General features: G+C 34.8%; 2 protein-coding genes across 6 annotated transcripts; one reads left to right on the top strand and one right to left on the bottom strand.

Annotated features, from left to right (window-relative positions):
- Window positions 1–4,235: 4,235 nt before the first annotated feature.
- On the top strand, window positions 4,236–19,048 carry arhgef38 (Rho guanine nucleotide exchange factor (GEF) 38). 5 transcript variants are annotated; one of them, XM_051898451.1, is made up of 16 exons: window positions 4,275–4,362; window positions 4,507–4,703; window positions 4,796–5,100; window positions 8,373–8,557; window positions 8,929–9,046; window positions 9,398–9,545; window positions 9,634–9,651; window positions 10,172–10,371; window positions 10,578–10,711; window positions 10,807–10,911; window positions 12,069–12,191; window positions 12,437–12,748; window positions 13,441–13,572; window positions 13,649–13,850; window positions 15,160–15,371; window positions 18,601–19,048. In XM_051898451.1, the coding sequence occupies exons 3-16, from the start codon at window positions 4,875–4,877 to the stop codon at window positions 18,781–18,783; spliced, it is 2,298 nt and encodes a 765-aa protein (XP_051754411.1). In that variant the 5' UTR covers window positions 4,275–4,362; window positions 4,507–4,703; window positions 4,796–4,874; the 3' UTR covers window positions 18,784–19,048. The 5 variants fall into 5 exon arrangements, with proteins under 5 accessions (XP_051754421.1, XP_051754411.1, XP_051754400.1 ...); XM_051898440.1 differs by having other exon boundaries at window positions 4,841–5,100; XM_051898461.1 differs by having other exon boundaries at window positions 4,236–4,703.
- Window positions 19,049–19,157: 109 nt separating this feature from the next.
- ints12 (integrator complex subunit 12) lies at window positions 19,158–23,150 on the bottom strand. Its single transcript, XM_051898526.1, has 6 exons — window positions 22,675–23,150; window positions 22,431–22,592; window positions 22,135–22,319; window positions 21,314–21,473; window positions 20,902–21,054; window positions 19,158–19,969 (listed from the first exon to the last, which is right to left on the bottom strand). Exons 1-6 carry the CDS (start codon window positions 22,828–22,830, stop codon window positions 19,358–19,360), a joined length of 1,428 nt encoding a protein of 475 aa, XP_051754486.1. The 5' UTR covers window positions 22,831–23,150; the 3' UTR covers window positions 19,158–19,357.
- Between the last annotated feature and the right edge of the window lie 721 nt (window positions 23,151–23,871).

Here is a 23,871-nt window from a genome sequence, read left to right on the forward strand (position 1 = left end):
CCCAAAACATACTGATAACATGTTCTTTTTTCTCAGTGAGCGGTACAGACAATATTCAAAATTATTTTCTAGTGTTTGAAAAGGAAAATAAATGCTTTAACATACGTTGAAGAAGTCATTTAAATAATTTAACAGAAAGATAAATGTTGATTAATAACTTAAAGATATATATTGAAGCGGCAGTGGTTTCCAGAATCCACCCCCCTTCAACCTTTATCATAAATGTAAAAACATTATGTTGCATATACAGAAGCCCACCGTGCCCTCCTTTCTCAAGGAATACGTTTTGAACCGAGCATCAGGAGTACCAGCACTTTTATTTTTCCTCTTCAAGCACTAGCTAACTAGCTTTTTTATTTTTATTTTTTAATGCTAACTAGCTAGCTAGTGATTAGCATCGCGATTAGCATTAGCACTGCAAGCTAGCTCAATATAGACAGTTTTCAACAAAGTTTTTACAAAAGTAAATCTTTGTTGAAAACTCTAGCTACATTTTTGAGGGACATAAACAGAGAACTCAATTCACCCATTTGAATGACTTGAATGGCTGTCCCAGTTTGCCAGTAATACTCTGTCCCAGTTTAACAATACGCTATTGACAGTGTCAAAATCGCATAAAAAAACAAGAAGATTAATATGAATGTGATTTTTAAAAATTCTGATTTACCATTACATCCTAAAACAATATATATAACAATTACTAACGATCCATGATTTTTTTTATTACCTTAACATTATTCATCTCAGAATGCTATGTCATTTTACTTATCATCACGGTTCACTGCAAGGTTGTTGAATAAGGTGTGCCATACCCTCAGAAGTGATGCCATAGCCGCAGAACTTATATTTTTTTTATCAGATACTTGCTTATGATGAGCTTTTTATGATGAGATTTTTAGTAATGGAAGCATATACATGTAAATATAGAAATTATGAAGCTTAACTGTCCCACTTTACCCGTTGTCCCACTTTACCAGTATTCACCCCTATATCTGAGTCATTTTTGTTTGTTAGACATGTTACTTTTTTTATTTTTTGAATCTTTATTTGTAAATCATCTAATATTATTTGTGAATTAATTTTAGATTTCTGAATCTTCTTCCATTATTTGTAAATATGATCCACACCTATGATATAATGTATTTTAATCTCAAATAATGGTAGGCAATAAACACGAGAAAGACTTGCAATTGCTTAAAGATTAAAGGCAACCAATCTGTGCAAATATAGTATGTCAATTTAAGCCTCTATAAAGCTGGGTCCTGAAAAAAAAAGAGGTCCTGTCACTGTCAGACTACAGGTAGAACCAGGGAAAATGTGATCATTAGCTGTAACCAGCTCCAGTGATGCAGTAATGTAGAAAGATAACATACCTCACAACATGTTTCAATATAAAAAGAATCCTAAAGACTCAATTGTGTTCATCCTTATATTGAAACTGCTATGTTTAAACATAGCCAAAATATAAACAACCCAATGGCAGCATGGATTTCCAAATAGCACCAATACATATTCAATGCATGATTTATTACATAGGCACACTCTCTGGGAATAGAATATGTCCCCCATGTTAACATGAATTTGTTAATCATAATCATACAACTTTAGACAGATTTGTTACCAAGTACTCACTGTAGCTATGAAAGAGTTTTGCTTTATCTCTTTTTCAAGTTCAGCTGTAGCACAAATTGTAAGAAGACCCTTGACTTTTGTAATTTGTTCTAGTAAAACATATAAAACATACTGGGCATAATGAAGTAAGAAAGAAGTTCATTATAATGAAATGAAGACACATGGTGAGTGAGTCATATTGACAGGAAAGAAACAAAAAACATAAAAGTGTATACAAGTAAAAAAGGAAGGAGAAAGAGGCCAGAAGTATGGCACATAATGCATATAATCTTTACTAATACAAGGAAGTTCAAACAAATGAAATCAAATCATATTAACAGTAACAGGAGAGTTCAGTTACCACAAATGACAGGAAAAAGCAAAGTTTATAACTTCTCCAATATTCTGTGAAATAAAGATTTATCTTTATTTATCGTGTCATCAGTACAAAAAAAGTCAATTTTCCTTCAGAAAAAAATAAAATTAGTGGTTAATAGTGCCTTTAGACTCAAAGACTCAACAACAAATAAATAATAAAAAAAAATAGTTTAATTAACTTCTTACAAAAACCTCATTAAACAATGCTGCTTTAACTTGTCTACTCTCAGGACTCAGATTCAAATCTTGTCCTAAAATATTTTTTTAATAATAAAAAAAAATAAGTTTTGGCTTAAGCAACTAAAGAGTGAGTATATGGTGACAGAATTTTTTGTTTAAAGAAAATGCACTGTGGAAAACATGATTTGATTGAACTGACCAAATTTAGACATTTATGCCATAGCATTTTAGTTTTTCTTTAGTGTAGAACCCTGTATGACTTGAATGAGAGAGCTGTGCAAAATCATTTCACCTATCAGTCACCCACAGCCCTTGAAAATGTAAAGCTCTGCAGAAAAGTTTCCACCATAACAAAAACTCATTAATTTCCAACACAGGCTTCTTTTCTTATGAGTGAATGTTCTAAAATGCAAATTGTACCTTTAGAGGTACGTTGTACTACTATGAACCTCTAAGGGTAAATAAGGTTCAAAGTTGTCCCTTTAAGGGTAATGCCCTGTAGTGACTGCCACTAATTTTTGCACAATTTTTCTGAGAGTGCAAATTTTTACATCTTTCTTTCATTGTTGGAGACTGTGAGACCCTTGCAGAAAGAACTGCTAATTCAATAATGCTTTCAAGGATTTTCAACCTGATGTTTATGAGTTATAAGTTAATTTCCCTGACATTTGTTTGCTTTTCTACACAAGCCATGACCACAGGTTATGGAGGAAATATCACACAATTTTGATAATTACATTTTCTCCCACCCTTATGGTTCTTAAACCAGGATTGACTAGTTTCTAATTTCAAACCATTTGATGAGTCAGGTTCAGTCTGCCTCAATCGCAAATATTGTTCTCTATCTATCTATCTATCTATCTATCTATCTATCTATCTATCTATCTATCTATCTATCTATCTATCTATCTATCTATCTATCTATCTATCTATCTATCTATCTATCTATCTATCTATCTATCTATCTATCTATCTATCTATCTATCTATCTATCTATCTATCTATCTATCTATCTATCTATCTATCTATCTATCTATCTATCTATCTATCTATCTATCTATCTATCTATCTATCTATCTATCTATCTATCTATCTATCTATCTATCTATCTATCTATCTATCTATCTATCTATCTATCTATCTATCTATCTATCTATCTATCTATCTATCTATCTATCTATCTATCTATCTATCTATCTATCTATCTATCTATCTATCTATCTATCTATCTATCTATCTATCTATCTATCTATCTATCTATCTATCTATCTATCTATCTATCTATCTATCTATCTATCTATCTATCTATCTATCTATCTAATCTATCTATCTATCTATCTATCTATCTATCTACCCTCTTATTTGGATGTACAGTAAATGATTTCCTCATTATGTATATGGTGGAAAAGTCATTTCCATCACTAGCACTAGCATATACCAGATGCCCACCTTTTTTTCTGAGGATTTAAGTATTTGTTTAAAAATAATTTGGTTCATCCATACCAGTAGTCTACCCAACAAAACTGTTCAGTTGTACAAAATAATCTCATTATGATCCTATTTCTCTCTGTAATGGGCAGATAAATACATCCACTCATTCTTTATCTACACCAGAAACACATTGTCATGTAGCTCATATAGTTCCAGATTAACCAGATTTCACCTGAATGAAGGGTAAATTATACATTCACATCCCTGTATATGGGAAACTTTTGACTATTTCTACACAAATACACAGCTGACCCCGAATGTAGTCATTCATGTTAGTCAGAGTTAAAATGACTTGACAATCATCTCTGATTAAGGAACATTTGAGTTTTGAGAGCATAATCTGTTCAAATCTAAGAAAAGGCTGATCTATTAAAATAATATTCTGAATAAAACAAAAGTCTTATTTAAAAGCCCACAGATTCTCTGTCACGTGACATGTCATGGGGTTTACGCATTTGGTCTTAATGTTGATATATAAACCAGCACTGTCGTAATGCTTTGTAAATGTTGACACAAATCGAAAACTTTACAGGCTTGTTTGATATGTCGACCTTTGTCATGCCCTTTAAAGTTAAGTCATCAGACCCTCCTTCTTGTTTAATATTAACTCTATCTGCACCCATCCGAAACAATATTTCCAATAGTCTAAATGGATTGTTAAGCTTCTCACATACTTCTGACATGCAAAAAATTTTTTTAAAGGTATGCTTATTAACTATATTTAAAAATTGCATAGATTTTGTAAATTGTGTAAAGAGATAGATACTTATTAGACTTATTGCTTGTGTCTTGGATTGCTGCCGGTCTGCTGCTCTCGTTATTTTTCATAATCCACATGTCCAACAGGTATGCAAATGCTGTCTTGCAAATTCAAGTCACTCTGCAAGATATTACACTGTGTGAAACACATTTTATGCCATCTATCGTCGCTTTAAGGGAGACCAGACTCCAAAAAGACCAGAATCCTTCATCTCTAGCTTCATGTTGGTCTTTTTTGTAAAGAGAGAAGTGAAGGAGGTGTGGCTACAGCTCTCCTGAGGCAGGTATGGCGGAAACAGTAGAGGGGGAGGGTTTACCTGCATGGAGTTAGTGTACACAGCAATAGAAGCAACACTGCACCTGTTCCTCTTCCCAGACTCTCCCCTTCTCTCTCTGTCTCTCTCTTTCACCTCTACTCCAGACAGCCAAACAAGAGGGAGCAGAAAGGGGTCAACATGGATCCCAACCAGGCCAGTGGGAATGACAGAGAGAATGAAAAGGTGGAGAGAAAAGAGAAGGACAAAGGAATTAAAAGGAGAAATAGACTTTTCACAAGATACCTGGAAAGGAGGAAGACAGATACTATTGTGGATGATGACGCTTCCAAAGGTGACATCAGCATCGCAACCTTGGTGAGAAGGAGCTATTCTGACAAGACAGAGTATAATGCTAAACTTAAAGGTAATTTTTCCTCACAAACTGGATAGAATTCTTCAGCTAATTTGTGAAGTTGTGTTTTTATAGTGGTTAAACATCAGATAATTCTGTAGTAAAGCCTTGATAACCTCAGAAGGACCTTTGTTTTGCTAACAGAAACACGTTTTTAACTTGTCACCAATTTTTTTCTGACATCCTGCAGAGCAGCAGGTTAGCACAGACTTAATTTTATACCAATTATACTCTTTTTAAGCCTCCCATCTCAAATTCCATTAGATCTTTGTATGGAGTGAAGTAAAAAAAAAAAAAAAAAATACAAAAAATAAAAAGAGGGCATGTGAGTGCTGATGCTTAGCACCTGTTGCGTTGTTACATTACAGAGAGGGATCTATTCCCACTGGACTGATGTCACATATGCAAACTGAACCTCGGCCACAATGCTGAACATGGTTGTGGAACAGTCGTAAACAAGCTCAGCCACAGTGCCTACGCTGTTTACTTTATCAGGAAGTTGCTATCTACTAATATTTAACTGGTTTATTCCGCATTGCACTCTTTTTGCATTATTAGAGCATTTAACTCAATAAGTAGGAAATATTATAAGAAATATTAAGTTATTCATTCATTCATTCATTCATTTTCTTGTGAATGCCATGTCACATTCTGGTCGTGATGATATGTCAATGTCATCAGAATCATAACATGAGAATGACATCAGCTGAGAGAAAAACTAGTTTAACAGCCTCCACTGAACAGGGAATGAAGCTTTTCAGGGCTGCCAAGTCATGATGAGGACATCTCAGCTATGAGGACAGTCTTGTCATACGAGCTTCTTAGTTTTCAGACAATAGCCCTTATATATACAAAATGTGTTGTCATATATTCAAATCATGTCAAGGAGAATTCTGAGACTTCACAATTAATCTTTAAAAAGCAAACAAACCATTTTATCTTTTGAATTTCACTTAACAAACAGCATGTGTCTGAAACGCTGACAACAAGGAATATGTCAGCAGTTTTAGTTGCTTACTGTATGTGTAGAAGCATTAGCAATGAGATTTTAAAATCATTGTCAAAACCTTTCAATTCTAGACAAATTAGCTGTTAAATGAACTTCTTTTAGTTATTAATATACCTGGTTCCAACATAGTGATGTAGTCCATTTTTATAATTTGATTCTTAATTTTGAGACATTTAATGTATGCCATTGATGGCCAGCTGTATGTCATATGGCTCATTTGAAGTCAAATATGATGACATCATTGAGGAAATGTTGATCCCTGAACAGGAAATGCTCATAAAACTGAGTGTTCTGGATCACTTGGACATCATGCTGTATAATGAAACAACAGATTGACTAAAACAAGAATAGTGTGTTAGCAAGTTAGTATGACTGTATAAATGTGTTTGAAATAAGATATTTTCATGTCTTTCCCAAAAGAAAAAAAAAAAAGTCCAAAGCAAACACTTGATCATATGAGATACATGCTCTTAATGGGCACTTGCAGGGCAGGTTCCACTTGTGTGTGTATAAACTATGTGTTTGGATTCTGTATGTTTACTTTGTGTTACTGAGTCAAACCAACAGAGAAGGTAGTATGGGAGTCTTGCTTAGGCTTTCAAATTTGAAAATAATTTAAAGGAAATAGGCAAATAATTATTGATGCAATACAAAGGTTCTGGAGCTAAATCAACATTCACACTGAGCTCAAGGCACATCTCCAAGCTTGAGTTCAGTCAGGTTACATTTTCCTGTAGAAATGTGATCTGTTCAGTGTGGCACAGGTTTCCATTAGCCGGCCTTCAGTGAAAAGTCTTGTGAAAGGCTTTGTGTTTTCTTTTCATGAGAACCTTTTGCCAGTCTAAATTGCTCAGCCAGTCAAAATGCAGGTTCACTAGAGAATACTGATGAAACATTTGCTATGAGGAATCTTGAATTCACTGTATTATCTTAAGATTGGTGACATGTTTCAATTTATTCTGCATCAAGATGTACAGTACATGTTTTGGTGATTTATAGGGCAGAGATTTGTCATAAGATTCTGTGAGAGTGGAATGAGTGAAACACAACTCCTCTATTGTCATAACAGAACTCTTTGTCTAAGGCTTGCTCCTCTAATAATATCTGTGCACTGCATATTTTGTTTCACACATAATAAGCTACAGTTTTGTTTCCTGGGTAATTAAAGCTGCTGAATTTATAAACGTGAAGTGTATGATTAGATCATTTTAGACATGTTATTATGGGAATTCCTCACATTATTGTAGTAATTTCCTTATTTACATCTAAAAATATAAAAATGTGGTCTAATTATTAGTCTGTTCAAACACCAAATCTGTATGTTTGAGATGTGCAGGCACTAAAAAAAAAAAAAAGGCCTAGACAGGTTTATTCAGCATTGCATCACTGTGCCAAAAAGTAATATGACACCTGGCCCCACCTTTGCCTGTAGCGTCTCTCTGTCTCTTTCTGTAAGGAGGAAGTGTCATATGGAGGTGATCAGGAAACAAAGAATCATCTCACTTCCCATGAGTACATACTTGCTTTGTTTAACTTTCATATTGCTAGCAGCAATACCTAATTTTTAATCTTATTTAGATAGCTAATATATTCTAATTTGATGATTCATAAGTCAATATAAGAATTACACTGCTGAAAAGACTTAATTGCATGTAATTATTCAATTATAATTAACAATAATAATTCAATTATTGTTATAGAATAACAGTCTGGGTCAGTTTTGTTTTTTCAAATCCTGGATAGAGCAAAATATGAGAAATAGTTTGAGGGCTTAATTATGTGTTTGCATATTTTTTATTTTAATAACAATCTACTGCACTGTTAAAAAGAACAAAAAACTATAAAAATGTGACAGTAAAAACTATTAATCAGTTAACAGTTATATACCCTTCCATATACGGTGAAAAATTGCAAATTGTTTGTAATTTTACTCTAAAATAATAAAATAATGTAAAATTTATGTTTTTTGGAAAACAGTAAAATGACATATAGTTGTATATTTGATAGTTTGATAAAAATATGCAGGCAACAATACGCTATTCCATAATACGCAAAACAATGTCACTGTGTTTTTTACAGTGACTTTCCGGCAACCACAGATGCTTTTTTTTTTTTTTTTTACTGAAAATTTAACAGGACATTTTTTTTTACAATGTATGTAAAATCTGAACTCCATAAAATCTGAACTCCATTCTTCTCCTCCCCCCCCCCCACCCCCACCCCCCCCCCCCTCCCCTTTTTTTTTTTTTTTTTTTTTTTTTTGTCCTCGCATCAGAGAAAATGTCCCCACATGATCTCTCTTCACCCACATCCCCAGCCATGGATCCAGAAGAGATCCGCCACAGGAAGATGATAAAAAGGTCAAAGGTCATTGAGGAGCTGGTTAGGACAGAGGCAGATTATCAGAAGGACTTGGAGCTCTGCATAAGTGAGGTTCTGCTTCCTCTGAGAGCTGGCCAGGCATGTTCACAGTTACAGATATATTCTCTCAAATCTGTACATGAAAATTCTGTCTTTATTAAACATTATATCAAGTGCAACCTAAAGCACAAGTCGGCTGGGCCATTACAAACACACTATCTTTTAAATGCAGAAGTAGAACACTTTTAGATTTGTAATCTCATCACATAATCACCATAGAGGTATACATACAGAAGTTTTATGTTATCACTAAATACTACAAAAACAAATAACTTGATATACTTATTTTAATGCTTATTTTCCCATTATGATGTGTAGTGCATTTCTGTTAAGTATCTACTAAACTTGCTATTTCTATATTAATGTTTTGTTTGATGCATTGATTTTGGGGTCTGATGGGTTTGTTATAGGTGGTGGATGTGGATCGACTGTTCACCAACATTGAGTCTGTGTGTGATCTCTCTGCTGATCTGCTCCAAAGGCTACAAGATGCCATAGCTGACCCTGACCCTGAAACACAACTCATAGGTAATTTTGAAATATATTTAAAATAGGCATATTCGACATGCAAGCATTAAATTAACAAACACCAATGTTGGCTATAATTAAGTGTTATGGAACAACTGACATTACAAATTAGGATTAATTTATTAGTGTTTATTGTTAAACTAATTATTAATGAACTTAATAAACCCAATAAAAATAATGTTAATATGCAGTTTTAAAATAAAAGACAAAGTTAAATTATTATTAAAGTATTTTAAAGTATATGAAGATTTTTCAAACTTTTCCATGAATGTAAAAAATTATTCCATATATTGTGACTTCATTACACTTTATAGATTTCTTCACTTTATAGATCGCTTTGTCTTTTTTTAGGTGAAGTGTTTATCCAAGCCAAGGCTGTCATAGAGGAGGTATACAAAATTTACTGCTATCATCACGACGAGGCTAATGCTTCACTGAAGTCTTATGAAGCACAAGAGGACATTCAGCAGCATTTTAGAAGATGTATATCAGCACTCAAGTAAAGACGTTAACTGCATTTATCTCTTAGATATAAGCCCTTTGGCTCTGAAGTGTACAATAATGATTTGTTGTCTCTTCTCTCACAGGAAAATATATGACCAGGAGTGAGTATGCAATTTCTGATTTAAACATTATTATAAATATTATAGAGTAGTGAAAATTCAGGCATTTTATAATTATAAACATGAATGTTAGGTTACACTTTATTTTACAGTGCCGTAGTCATATTGTAATTACTCAAATAAGTACTGAGTACTATTAATTAACTACATGTACTTACTATAGAGTTACAGTTAGGGTTAAGGTTTGGTTTAAGGTTAGTTACTTGTAATTATGCATAATTTACTGTTATTACTATAGTACATGTAGTAATGTGTAACTACGGCACTGTAAAATACTGAATGTTACTGAATGTTACTTTATAGACATGTTAGTTCTCAATGCAAATTATAGTGTATTCAATCTATGCGTTAATCGAACCTGTGACTTAGTTAGCTAGCAACTATGTTCTACCAGTTTAGCTACAGAAACATCATAAAAGTATTTTACACAGACTGTATATAGTGAACAAAGTGGAGTGCACCAAATCTGAATAGCTGTTCTTTATTCAATGTTATTTTTTAGAGGGAAGCCCAATTTACTTGACATGGGCTCTCTGCTCATTAAACCAGTGCAGCGTGTGATGAAATACCCGCTGCTATTGGCTGAACTGTGGAGTGCCACACCCACGGACCACCCTGACAACAGGCCCTTACAGGAAGCTCTGACCACTGTGAAGATCATTAACATTAACATTAATGAGTTTAAGAGGAGGAAAGATATAGGTGAGACATACACAGGACCTTGTAATAACTATGTCAAATACACATTTTCAGGTTGCAAGTTGTCCAATAGTGTAAACATACAGTAGTTCAGAAAGTATTTTGGGTTAAAGCAACCATGCATGTCTATAAAACTCACCTATAAAACTCACCTATTTTGCTTTGGAAGTTTTCAAGTATGCAAATATATGACACTTGTGTTGTTTTAGTGCTGAAGTACAAGAGGAGTGACGATGAAACCTCATTGAGGGTTAAACTCAACAAGTTCAACATTCATTCCATCAGAAAGAAATCTGACCGCCTAACAAGCTATTTTAAGATTCTTACTGGCGTTGAGCCACAGGTACTTTAACAAAAGATGCAAAAAATAACCATGTTTTTACTTAGGCCTCTGTAAAGGCAGTGTGTATATTGTTGTGGCTTTTCTCTTCTCCACAGGTGAGAGATGAAGCATTTGACAAGGAAGAAAAACTTTTTCGTAGCCTTGAGAAAGCTGTGAGACAGCTAGTGAAAAACATCAGCTGCTACTTGCTTTATACTCAGGTATATAGAGACATGACATATTTTTATGTATACAAAAATAGACGCAATTAAGGAAAGACACTATAGGCAATACATTTAAAGGCTTTTTTATTATTATTTATTTATGAGTTTTTTCTCATGCACTGAGCCAGAAATCTCCTCTTCAGTAGCCCTTACATATATCCAAAACCTCCACTGTAAAAACCTTTAACTCTATGGCCAACAAAATGAAACCAGAATTTTGAACCTGGCTTCATCCAATGTTCAGATTAATTCTTCTAAAAATGTATGCAAATTAGTGCATATTTAATTTAAAAGATAATGCCTAATTTGAATTTTTAAACATAACATTTTAAGAAAACTTGTAATACCATCTTAACGTACTGTGATTAATCAGCTGGAGAAATATGGAGATTTTTTAGCCTATTCACCTGGGGTGTCTTGCCTTAAACATCTTTTATAACATTTCAAGTATTGTTGTATTATTTTGCTTTTAGAACAGTTCAGTGCACATTTGGAATGTCACTGATAGTACAGACATATTTCACAAATGAATATCCATTGTGATTGGAGCGGTCAGTGTCAGCACATCCTTCACAAATATGTTTCCTTTAATTTATAGAAAAATCTGTTGCACTAGGTATTGTCCATCTTCCTCCTGTGCCAAACTAACATTTTGGGTAGTGTTTTTTTGTTTGTTTTGTTGTTTTGCCTCTGTAGGTCTTTTATAGGGGGCATTTTGTACCTCAAATACTATCCTTGCATTTATTCATCAGTTCCTAAAAACTGTTGATTTAATCGCCTTGACAAAAAAAAAAAAAAAAAGTACTGAGATAGTACTGAGTTAGCCAGTGAGGGTTTATTTAGTGTTTTGGGAGGGGAAAAAAAACATCCAAAAGGCCTAGCCCCATTCTACTGTAAAATTAGTTGCATTTCTATTCATTGAAAGCACTTTAACTTTTAAATAATGTGTTCTACATATTTTATATTTATATTTCTAAATATTTCCTTGCTCAAGGGCACCTCAGTCATTTACTGCCGGTATTGAGACTTGAAACTGCAACCTTTGGGTTACCCGTCTGACTCTCTAACCATTAGGGCAAGACCTGAATTATCCTGAATTATATAAATGTCGAACAGTACTATGCCCTGTTTTCATATTTCTTTTTATACTGTAGGAGATGATATCAATTGCTGTTCAAAATGCACAAGACCTAGAAACTATAATGAAGGATCCAGACAAAATTGACACAAATGGCTTTCAGCAAAAGAGGAATGGCAATGACCCATACAAACAATTTGTAAGTGTTTCCCCTCTTGCATGTGTACTTGCATAAGCTATGGAGTAATATTTCACCTCAGTTCTTGTCAACAACTGCACTGTGAAACATTCGCAAACAGTCATGGATGATAATTTTTATCTTCAGCTAAGTTCTTTATCTAAGCAACTGGAAGTACAGTAATGCACAATATGAGCATCTGCAAATAGCAGCTTTCCCACCTTACATCCTGTTTAAAAATTTGTTCTTTGGTTTGTGTTCCTCAGAAAGATCATATGGAGCATTTGGTTCTGGCTCCTCTCTCTACCCTGCTGGGAATGTTCGCATCACCACAGAAGCTGATACAGAAGCGCTACGATAAACTGTTGGACTACTGCAGCCAGTTGGATTCCCGATCCTCCAAAGAGGAACAGGGCCAGGCCAAACGAGATTACCAGGCCCTCAATGCCCAGCTGCTTGATGAGCTGCAATGCTTCAACCGAGCTGTCAGGACAATCCTTACCAACTGCTTGATTTGTATAGTGAAATTAATTAGAAAGCTGATGGATGCAGCCCAACCGCCTGTCCACCAGCTACCGGTGAGTTAAAGAAGGTAGAAAAAAAATGATGCCAAAAATATTCTTTTATGTAGAAATGAGGGAAAGTGACAGAGCCCTTTTTTAACTTTGGAAAACCCAGTTTTAAGTGTCTTGCTTAAGGGCAAAATGGTGATTTTACAACTTATCAGGTTACTTCTGTGGTCCATGCTTGGATTCAAACCTACAACCTTTGTGTTATCCAAAACCATTAGCCTATTATATTGTAAGCATAAAGGATCTTTAGGCATACAAGTTTAGCTTCCCACAGAACATGAAATGTAAAAATTCATGTTCAGTAGGCTACATGATAATACAGATACTCTCTGTAAAACAGTAATAATGCAGATAAATTTAAAGCATATTCAAAAGACTATATGTAGTATAACATTTTAACCATTGCAGTTGTTGTTTAATCTACAACGTTGGTTCTCAAATTCTTTGACTCCAAGATAATATTCAAAGGCTCACATATCTGATATGTACCTCTGGGACTTCTGTTTTAATGATAAAAAATGATGTCAGTTTGTGTTATTTAGCATTTTAATTAGGATTATGTTAATATAACTACATTTATTTGACTTATTGGGGCCCCCTGGTTAAGAATCACTGATCTACAGTATGTCCAAAATTCTGTTATTTATCTGTATATTAAAATGTGACATTTTAACCATTGAATTGTTCATTCCATCCAGGTTCCTTTGTCGAACTTTAGTGAAGTCCAAAATTCTATCATGGAGGAGCTGAGCAACCTTGGATTCTTCAAAGAAAATTCCCAAAAGTTGATGGAGCGCAAAGTGAGCTTTGAGAAACGGGACAAGAAAATGGTATGATTACAAATGATAAATATGGGTAAACCCACATTGCCATTAAGGTCTCAGCTGACTGTAAAATTTTCTTCAGGCCCCAGAGATCACCAGACAGACCGAGGAGCACAGGGCCTGGCTCCTGGAAGAGTATGCAGTGGATCGGCTCTATCAGCTCAAGCGTAACTGCAATGCCTGTCAGGAAAAAGACATCAGCCTGCTGGAGGGGGAGCTGGTGGCCCTGCTGGAAGACAAAGACCCAATGGGCAGCAGCAGCCGCTGGCTAGTACACACGGGGAGTAAGTCTGTTTACGTGTGTTCACATACCCTTTCATTTATTTTAAGAAGAAAAATATATATAATAATGGCCAGTGTATAAGAGGAAGTTTTAAATATTTATAGTCTGGATGTACACTGTTGTGCTCGCAAAAAGCTGCGTTTATTTGATCAGATATGTAAAATGTGTAATATTGTGAAAATATGATTTAAAAAATCTGTTATCTATTTTAATATATTTTAAATTTTAATTTATTCCTGTGATGGTTAAGCTGAATTTTCAGCAGCCATTAGCAGTAACACAATCCTTCAGAAATCATTCTAATATGCTGATTTGGTGCTCAAGAAACATTTTTTATTATTATCACAGTTGAGCTATACTTGATATTTTTGTGAAAATCATTTTTTCCCAGGTTCTTTAAGAAAGAGAATGTTTGAAACAACAATATTTATCTGAATAGAAATCTTTTGTAACATCATAAATGTCTTTACTGTCACTTTTTAAATTAACATTAACTAATGTATTATGGAAGAATATGAATTAACAATAAGCAATATTATATTTATAAATAATAACATTAACCTAGATTAATAAATGTTGTAACAAACTCTTGTTCATTATTTAATGAAATCTAATGCATTAACAAACGTTAACAAACTGAAATTTATTATAGTGTTAGTTTTTTTTTGTTTTGTTTTTTTCTTTCCACATGAGAGTTTATCATGTAAACAAAATGATATTTACAGTAGACACCATTAACTAAAGCATTAATAAGGCTGGTGGAAATTTTGTATGCATCCTATCTGCTGTAGAGCTTCATAACTTTACGGCAGAGAGTAATGAAATCCCGTAAGGATTTTCTTTCGTCACGTCTATAAACTAGCCTCTCATTAACTCCACAGAGACTGTTGCTTCACAACAGGACCAGTGTTCTGGTTGTTATGTCAGGTGACTTTATGTCTGTTATCAACTATTGTAAGTAGTTTCTGGTCAGTGGGGGATAAAATGACTGAAGTAGAAAAAAGAGTTTAGCCAATAAAGCCCTTGAAATCTTTACTTGAAATACTCACAATATGGAGAAAAAAAAAATGTTATCATCAACACTCTACCTTTATCATGAAAGTGATATTTTAATTGTATCATTTAAGACAAATGTGAAAAGTGGAATCCATGATCCTTCAGACAATTAGTTTGAGGCCTGAAACTGATCACATTCTGAGATCACATTCACTCTGATGGTCTTACAAAGCTGCCATTCTTTTGCTCCTATTAGGTTAGCCAGACTCCTGCTGTTGATAATGACATTTCTTTTTGTGTGTGTGTGTGTTTAGGTACGCAGGGATACGTGTACTCCTCATTCCTGAAATCCTACAACCCCCAGAGGGAGGTGACTGAGAGGCCAGATGACTTTGACAATCTGAGTCTGTTTGTCTCGGGCAGCAGGAGCAGTAGTATGCGGAGCTTCAGTCCAAACAGCACTTCAGACAGTATGTCCCCTCAGTCTGCACCACAGGACGAGGCGGACCACTCTGAGGACCAATATGTAAGACGCATGGAAAGTGTGTGTGTGTGTAGCCTCAAAGGATATGTAGTCAATTTCACACAAGCAAGAGTGCTGTTTTTCCAAATATCAGCACTAGTGATGCACTGAAATTTTGCTAACTGAAAATATTCACCCGAAACAGCAAAAAATAAATAAATAAGCAAGCAAGCTGTTTTGGCCAAAATTATTTTGGAGGGCCAAAATCATTGACCAAAACATTGATGTCTGACCTGTTAAATGTCACTCCCATTTTTTAGCATATCTGAACTCAGATGGTTGTAATTAATGAATACTTTGGAATACAAACCTAAGGTTGCACTTTTTGTAAAGAAGACAAATTATTGCAGAAGTGAAAGCATCTTCAAAAAATTAAAGTGTAAAAAAGTTATAATAGCTTAAGTTTACTGCAAAGCAAATGTACTAAACTATTTTTATTTTATTCAAACTATATATTTTACAATATAATTTGAACTCTAAAATTGCTAGAAAATCAAAGCCATATATCTAACCAAGTTGTTGATGTTTATATCATACAAACTGAGCCTGCTAAAAGGTTTTAAGTACATGTTTCCGTGGTAACACAATGTCTTTGAGTGTTTCAACTTTCAGATGATACCTAATTTATGATGATTACTAAAATATGTGATAGGAAAAAAAGGCAATTAAAAAAGTGTGGCAAATGTCCTGCAACCGGGACATTGACAGTTAACATGCTATTTAGTGATTCTCTGATGACACGTTTTCATGTGTCTATTTCAAGCACACAACGTGGATAAACTACAACAGTTAAACATGTCAGCAGTGTGGACACACTTTACCGTGACAAAAAATTAAGATAGTCACAATAAGTAATTTGTTTGGCTGAAATAGTGACAGGCACCTTGTTGCCTGGCTTAATGTATCACCTAAGAACACAACGCCTTGAAACAGCATAAAGAGTTCAATTACCCAAATTTAATTACTTTAATTTTACTTTTGGTTTTAAAATTGAATTTTGATTTCCACACTTTGGTCAATCGGATCACAAGTGGACGACGCTAAATACAGGTGTAAACGAGGTCTAAAACGTTTTGAGATTGACCACTTTCAACCACATCCAGAGGTAGTCGAAAACATGTTCGACTGGATTGCTTACTTATAGACTCTCATGTTGTTAAATGTGTTCAAACAGCCACAAAAGACTATCTAATCTCCGCCTACTGACTTCATGCATAAACATTATGGGAAGAGCGCTAACCAGATGGGATTTAAAGGATTAGTTCACTTTAAAAGCGAAGCCATGCATTTGTGTACGAAAAATATCCATATTTAACAAGTTATGAAGTAAAATATCTAGCTTCTGCCAGACCGCCTTCTGTATTCAGCTTACAAAGAAAGTGTAAAACTCTCAGACTTCAAAATGCTTATGCTACGTCCTACGCCTTCAGTATTCAAATTACGGAAAAAGCATAACTGACGCAACGTCAGTTATGATTTTTTTGTAAGTTGAATACGGAAGGATATTTATTAATATAACTCCAATTGTGTTCATCAGAATGAAGAAAGTCATATACACTTAGGATCGCTTGAGTGTGAGTAAAGCCTGGGGTAATTTTCAATTTAAAGTGAACTAATCCTTTAAGCTTTGTCAGCTGGAGACCCAAGTTTGGTTTGAAGACGAAAAACATACCAAGCACAATGTTCTCCCACCATTCCTGATTTGCTAACACATATTCAGCATGTTTGGTGTGGTTTTGTGGCTATCAGAGCAGAAATCAAAGCTGCTGCTGCTCTCCATGTGTTTTTCCGTTGTTTCCGGGTGCGTTCATATGTAAATTGTGTGAGCTTATTTTGTCAAACCATGCATTTACCCGCCCATAGACACTCCCCTCGAAGAAATCAGGACAGAAGTGGTTGAAAGTGGACAAAAGAGATGGATTAAAACACCTGGGACCATATTCATGAAAAATGTTACTGCAAAGAGTTGCTTCTAGTGACAAAATTCTAAGAAAATTCTTAGAAAGGTGGGCGTTTCCTCTTAAAAGTAAAGAAAAGATCCTAGTAAAGAAAACAGTAATTCAGAAAGCATCTTAACCCTTAAAAGAGGTCTTAAGGTCCAAAATTGTTAGGAGTACAGACAAGGACTTTTAAGAGGTTTAAGAGTTTCTTTAGTAGCGGAGAAAATGGACAAAACGCAAAGAGGGAGAAGAAATGTGTTGCACACAATGTATGACCGTGAATTAATAAGATGATACACATTAGATCGTGCAGGGATCATGTTTGTGACCGATCTTATTAGAGACACGCGAACATCTCAGACACAGCGCAGAAATGCCAGAGCACCAGAAATGGAAGTAATCACTACATTAACATATTTGGCAACTAGAAAAATCCAACTATGCAGCAGTGATGATTTGGGTCTGTCACAACCTTCTATAAGCAAAGTGGTCACACAATCACAGCACTTTCAGAACCTCTTATTGTGTCACTGTTCATTTCCTATCAAATACATTAAGTACGACATTAACAGCATGGTAAATAAAAAATAAAGAATATATATACATATATCTAATATGTGTGTGTGTGTGAGTACGGTAAAACAGGAAAAAATACGCCTGTAATTTCAAAGTGAAGGCTTATAATAAACCCTACTTAAAAGTACTAAAAACAGTCTTCAAAAGACTGTGATATATATATTATTAATGCTACCTGAAAGACTTCAATGGATTTTGCTTTATGTTAAGCATTAAAAAACAACATGAAATGGCATTCCGACTACTTTACTGTAATTTATGTTAAGTGTAAAAGAATATTTATCACCTAAATAATGTATACATGAGGATTTGAATTGTGATGGGGTGAAGTATGTTAGGCTATGATACTACTTAATCATCACTTAATATCATACTAATATTTTGTTTGCCAACATGACCTTGGCTACATTAGAAGAAAAAAAAATTGTTTCAGAGGCAGAAAAGTTAGTCATTTCGATTAAAGATTATGAAAACATTTTTTCTTTAGAATATGATATATATAGAGGACTCAAAGAGTGAATGGGGTCAATTGAGTTTAAAATGTTGTATTGTGAATAGACAGCGCCATCTATTGGTGTAAAGTGCTTTTTGCGGTTTAAAACTAAAATGACATCTAATCTTTAAAGTTCAGTTTTTCTGATTTGTGTTGTTGTCAAGTTGAATGATTTCAAGAGAATAACAGTAAGACACTAATTTTACTTCTTTTTTTTTCACAGTTCTATGCAGTTTATGCATTCCAGGCGCGCTGTGAACAAGAGCTCACGCTTCAGGAGTACCAGCATGTTCGTATCCTTCAGTTTTCAGACCTCGGTGGTAACAAAGACTGGTGGCTCGCTGAATCTAATGGACAACGAGGCTATGTTCCAGCAAACTACCTTGGAAAGATGTCATATGCCTAAAACTATTTTTTTAATGTCTCTAATAATATTTTTATTTAAAGGAAGAAAAATATGAATTATAAATTAATTGCTTAATGAAGGCCAATCCTGCACAAATATTTTTGCACTACATGATGCTACCAACAGTGTTTTCTTGAACTATATAAAAAATTTATGGACAACATGTTGCTAATTACAAAAAAATGTATTTTAACTAATTGTATATAGTAATATTAATATATAAAATCTTATGTGATTAATAAAATATTTATAATCATGCAAATTACCTTGTCTGTTTGTGGGGTGTCATTCATTGATCTTCTACAAGTATTCACATAATTTAAAAAAAAAAAAAAAAAAAAGGTTAAAAATGGCAAGAATCAAATTTGCTTTAAAAAAAAAAAGAAAAAAAAAAAGTGTTATTTATTGAACACATTAAAATGAGCAGCTTGATTTCAATAATGTGGCTGGTTTAGAAAGAATAAGTCACATCTTTAAACCAAACCGCTTCAGAAAGACCAGTAACATTCAAGTATATGATTTGAAAAACTGGATTTAACTTGCTCTTTAACATAATAGTCTGTCTTCTTCCTACTCATTTCTTCAGTTTCTTCTGTGCTGCTTTCTTTTTCACCATCTGCAGGCGTTTCATAGCATTGAGCTGAGACTCCTGGGAAGTGGGTGTCTTGCCATCAGCTGAGGCTTTTGCTCCATTGCTGTTGTTGTTGTTGTTGCTGCTGCTACTGCCACCACTATTGCCCCCGTTGCCCCCTCCATTGCCTCCAGACCCACCGCTGCCTCCCAGGCTGCTAGAGGGTGCCGCCCCAGGTGACAAAGATCCAGTCACAGTCATTTTTCCCAAGCTATCTCCACTGGCTGAGCGGCTCAACACTTGCTTGCCAAGTGTAAGTGGAGGGGGTGGTTTCATAGGTACCGTGCTGGAGCCATTGTTTCCATTACCACTTCCACCATTGCTGCCTCCTGAAGGTTTATTAGCCAGACCTGGCTTAACATTGGCCAGCGCAGAGAGTCCCACAGGTTTAGAGCCTGAGGGAGGTGGGGTTGATTTACTGCTACCTGGCTGACTGGTGCTCAACTTGGTACTGGAAGGTCCTACATTTGAGGTCTTAGTAAAGGCAGCCCATCCTGTAAGGCCTTGAGGCAAAGATGAGCTACTGCTAGAGGAGTTTCCTGATGCCGCAGACGCCTGGACATAAGAAAAACAAAACAAACAAACAAACCAAAAAAAAAAAGAATTAAATTAAATTATTTAAAATATTTATTTAAATGAGGAATATTGTGATGTTTATGTTCCCATAAGGAAACTGAAGACTACAATCGAGGAGTTCAGAAACAGTGCTTACTGATATAGACAATAACTCCCTTTGTAATGACTTTGTGCTTTGTAACTTTGGAGACCTTTTTCATGCTCAAACAGAAACATTACACACCAAAGGAAGTTTAAAAAACAAAAAAAAAAACACACACACACACACACACACACACACACACACACACACACACACACACACACACAGTGAACACACCCAGAGTAGTGGGTAGCCATTTTTGCTGTGGCACCTGGGGAGCGACTGGGGGTTCGGTGCCTTGCTTCATTTACTCCCCCTACCTACATTTCCTGCCGGTACCGAGACTCGAACCCACAACCTTCAGGTTACAAGTCCGACTCTCTAACCATTATGCCAAAACTGATAAATGTTTTCACACAGAAAATTCCAAAAAGAAAAAGTGTGCATCAAAAACCCTAATGATAAACTTAATTAACCAAGAAAAAAACTAATATAAAAGCATTTAAAGCGATCAAGTCTCTTTAGAAAATTTGGACCAAGCAGCTCGATTTATATGGATTAGTTTTATGTGAACTTTTTGAAGCAACAAATTGGTAGTTGTGTGGTCTGTCAATGGAGGGACAGAAATCTCTCAGATTTTATTTAAAATATCTTTATTTGTGTTTTGAAGATGAACGAAAGTCTTACAGGTTGGAATGACATGAGGGTGATTAACTGATGAGATTTTCTTCATTTTTGGGTGAACTAACCCTTTAACTTTTCAATTGACGCAAGTACTTTGAATTTGAGACCCCTGGTCTATCATTTCTACTGGTGTGAATACACTCACCTTCACCTCTGTTCTCTTAAAGGCCTGGAATGAACCAGTTGTTTCAGGTTTAGGCTTTAGTTCAGCTTTCTTCACTAGTGGATCTTTCAACATGGGTACAGCTGTTGCCAAAGCAGGAGCTGGTTTCTGTGGAGGTTTCTGAGTCTTCTGGGCCTGAGACATAAAAAAAAAAAAAAAACATCACACTGAGTGTTGCTACTACATGGTAAAAAAAAATATATTTTTCAAAGTTGTACATAAAACAAATATTATTGGAGCACGTTTTACAAGAAAATACTACAATCTTTCTACTAACGCTAATTCAATGTTACTTGCTGTTTCTTTGTGAAATTTACTAGCAATTTCTTTTTCAGTGTATTATATCAAATTTATGAAGTGATATGCATCTAACTTATTGTCATAAAATTCTTACCATTCGTTTCATTTGCCTGGTGCATCGAGCACAGTACCACACTAGCCGTGGGTCATTGACATCCTTGTCAGTAACTTGAGGTTTGTGACACTCCTGATGATACAGATTATGACATTCTTGACACTCCACTAGTTGATTGCCAGAAGTGACAGTCATTTGCCTGAGAGAAAAGAAAGCTGGATTAATTTTCACACATACATGGCTCATCAACAGTGACACGAGACAAATACGGTTCTTAAAAAAAGTTGATCAAATATACTAACAAACCAATGTCAAAACCATAATAATAATAATAATAATTATAATATTAGGACTGCACGATTAATCAAAATGAAACCGCACGCCACGCGATTTTTTATGCGCAGCTTCTCACTGAAGCACGGCTCTGTGATCAGTAGTAAATGCTGCTCCATCATGTTAATTGCGATTTATTGTGCAGCCCTAAATAATATTTATATACTTTTCTATAAATTATATTTTATATACTATTCTAGTATTTAATAATATTTTGAATTAGCTTTTATTTTTATATTTAGTTTAAGTTTTAGTCATGTTGTACAATTATTATTTTTTTTCATTTATATGTCTAGCTTTGATTTATTTTTAATTTCAGTTTTAGCTCATTTTTTGTACTTATTTTGTAATGCATTTATTTAGGGTGAGAAAGAATGTTAAGTGGCAATTTAACAGTTTTTATCCTAAATGAATCAAAGTTTAAATGTAACAATGGTGATAAATCATAGTCATTGTGGGATCCAAACCAGTAAAGTTCTGGTTACCAGGCCTTAGTTTAGGCCGGTGTGATATGGTACATCACTCACCGACAAACCACACAAGCAAGACCCATTTCCATGGCAAAGTCATCAGCGTTGGTTTCATCAATGTCTGTGAAATCTGGGATGGGAATGTCCTTGGTTTGAAAAGCAATCGGAGAGGGATGACTGTCCTGCTTTTCCACACGAGGCTTTTTAGGTGGCTCCGCTCCTTCACCAGGATCAACCCTAATCTACACATCATATGATCTTTTATTAGTGGTTTAGGTTGAGCTTTTCAAGTTATATCATATTTACAATAATAAATAATACATTTTTTTTTTACAATAATAAATAAAAAAAACCTTTTCCAAAGATCTTTTCTCTGCCTCTTTCTTGGTCTTCTCTGAGCTACTTGATTTACTGCTGCTGCTGCTGGTGATGGATGATGATGATGATGAACTGGAGGAGGATTTGGAGTCTTGTTTGGTCATTTTTGGTAATGACACTTTGCTCACTTCGGCTTCCTAATGAATGGAAAATAAGATACACATTAAAACATCTAACAATTAAATTCCAAACATAAAAATACCTTTGTGATTTGATCACCTTCAGTGATGTCCTAAAGATGGAGTCACTGCCCCTGGCTAAAGACTCATCCAGCAGGGCCTTGAGTTTCTCTGCTGAGTCTTTGCTCTTGGAGTGAAGGTACCCCAGTCCCTTCAGAAAGATGGGGTCCAGTTCTAGACTTACTGTTCCAGCCATTGCTTAACAGTTATTATATGACTTTACATAAGACAACGAATCAGCCCTCTTCCTATGGAGTTTAATGTGTTGTATACACGAATAACACTAGATAACCCGCATTTCTGTCTCGTACAAGCTCTAGTATTTTAAAGATAACTAAGCAACCTGAACCGATTGACTCGAGATAAACGTCTTCAAGCTTTTGTGTAAAACAAGTTTTAGAAACAGCAGAAAACCACAATATTATCCTTAGCACTTACTACCTAAGTTAACAGTAAGTATTTTGCTGCTTGAAATGGTCTGACTGACTACTTAATAGAAATAGAGCGAGTAGAAAGCGCATGATTTTACTGAAATGGGAGGGGCTTAGCAGCAAGGCTATTGTCTCTAATTGGTCAGATGGATCGATCTTCTGTTTTTCAATTCTTCTATCTTCCAATAAATATATTTTATCTGTTTTTTAATTCGAAGACAATATTTACAAAATTATAATTGACAAAATTATTGTCCACATAAATGCTGAAGCAACGCGGTCAGGGTTTTGTCACGTGATAGTTGTTACTTTTCTAACTGCTGGTCAGAATGGATCAATCACGGTCGTTTCTGATTACTAGATTGGGATTATTTTAAAAAGAGAAGTACGTGGGCAGAACTCATTAGTGAGTTAGACAATATCCCTTGGAATAAATTTAGTTAAATTATTATATTTTAGTGTACAAATTTCTCTAATAAGACAAACAACGCCCTAAGATTTGAATGTGTCTCACTGGAATATCCTGCTTTTTGAGCCGTCAAGTGCCCCCTATAGGACGCCACATTTTGTAGTGATATTTGCCGTCTAGTCTCTTATTTCTCTCTGATGACGCTTTGTGTTTCTTTTAAATCATACCGATATAAGCGATGCGTTTCAGCTATCATATTCAGCCACAACACCCCACACAAGAGATATTACCTTCCAAATGATTTATTCATAGCACTGTATATACAGTTATTAAGAAATAAAAACAACAGCAAAAATAGGAGCGTGTCAGCGAATTTAAAAATCAAATGAGTCGGACA

The sequence above is a fragment of the Ctenopharyngodon idella genome, chromosome 1 (genome assembly GCF_019924925.1).
Source record: "Ctenopharyngodon idella isolate HZGC_01 chromosome 1, HZGC01, whole genome shotgun sequence".
NCBI classification, from domain to species: Eukaryota; Metazoa; Chordata; class Actinopteri; order Cypriniformes; family Xenocyprididae; genus Ctenopharyngodon; species Ctenopharyngodon idella.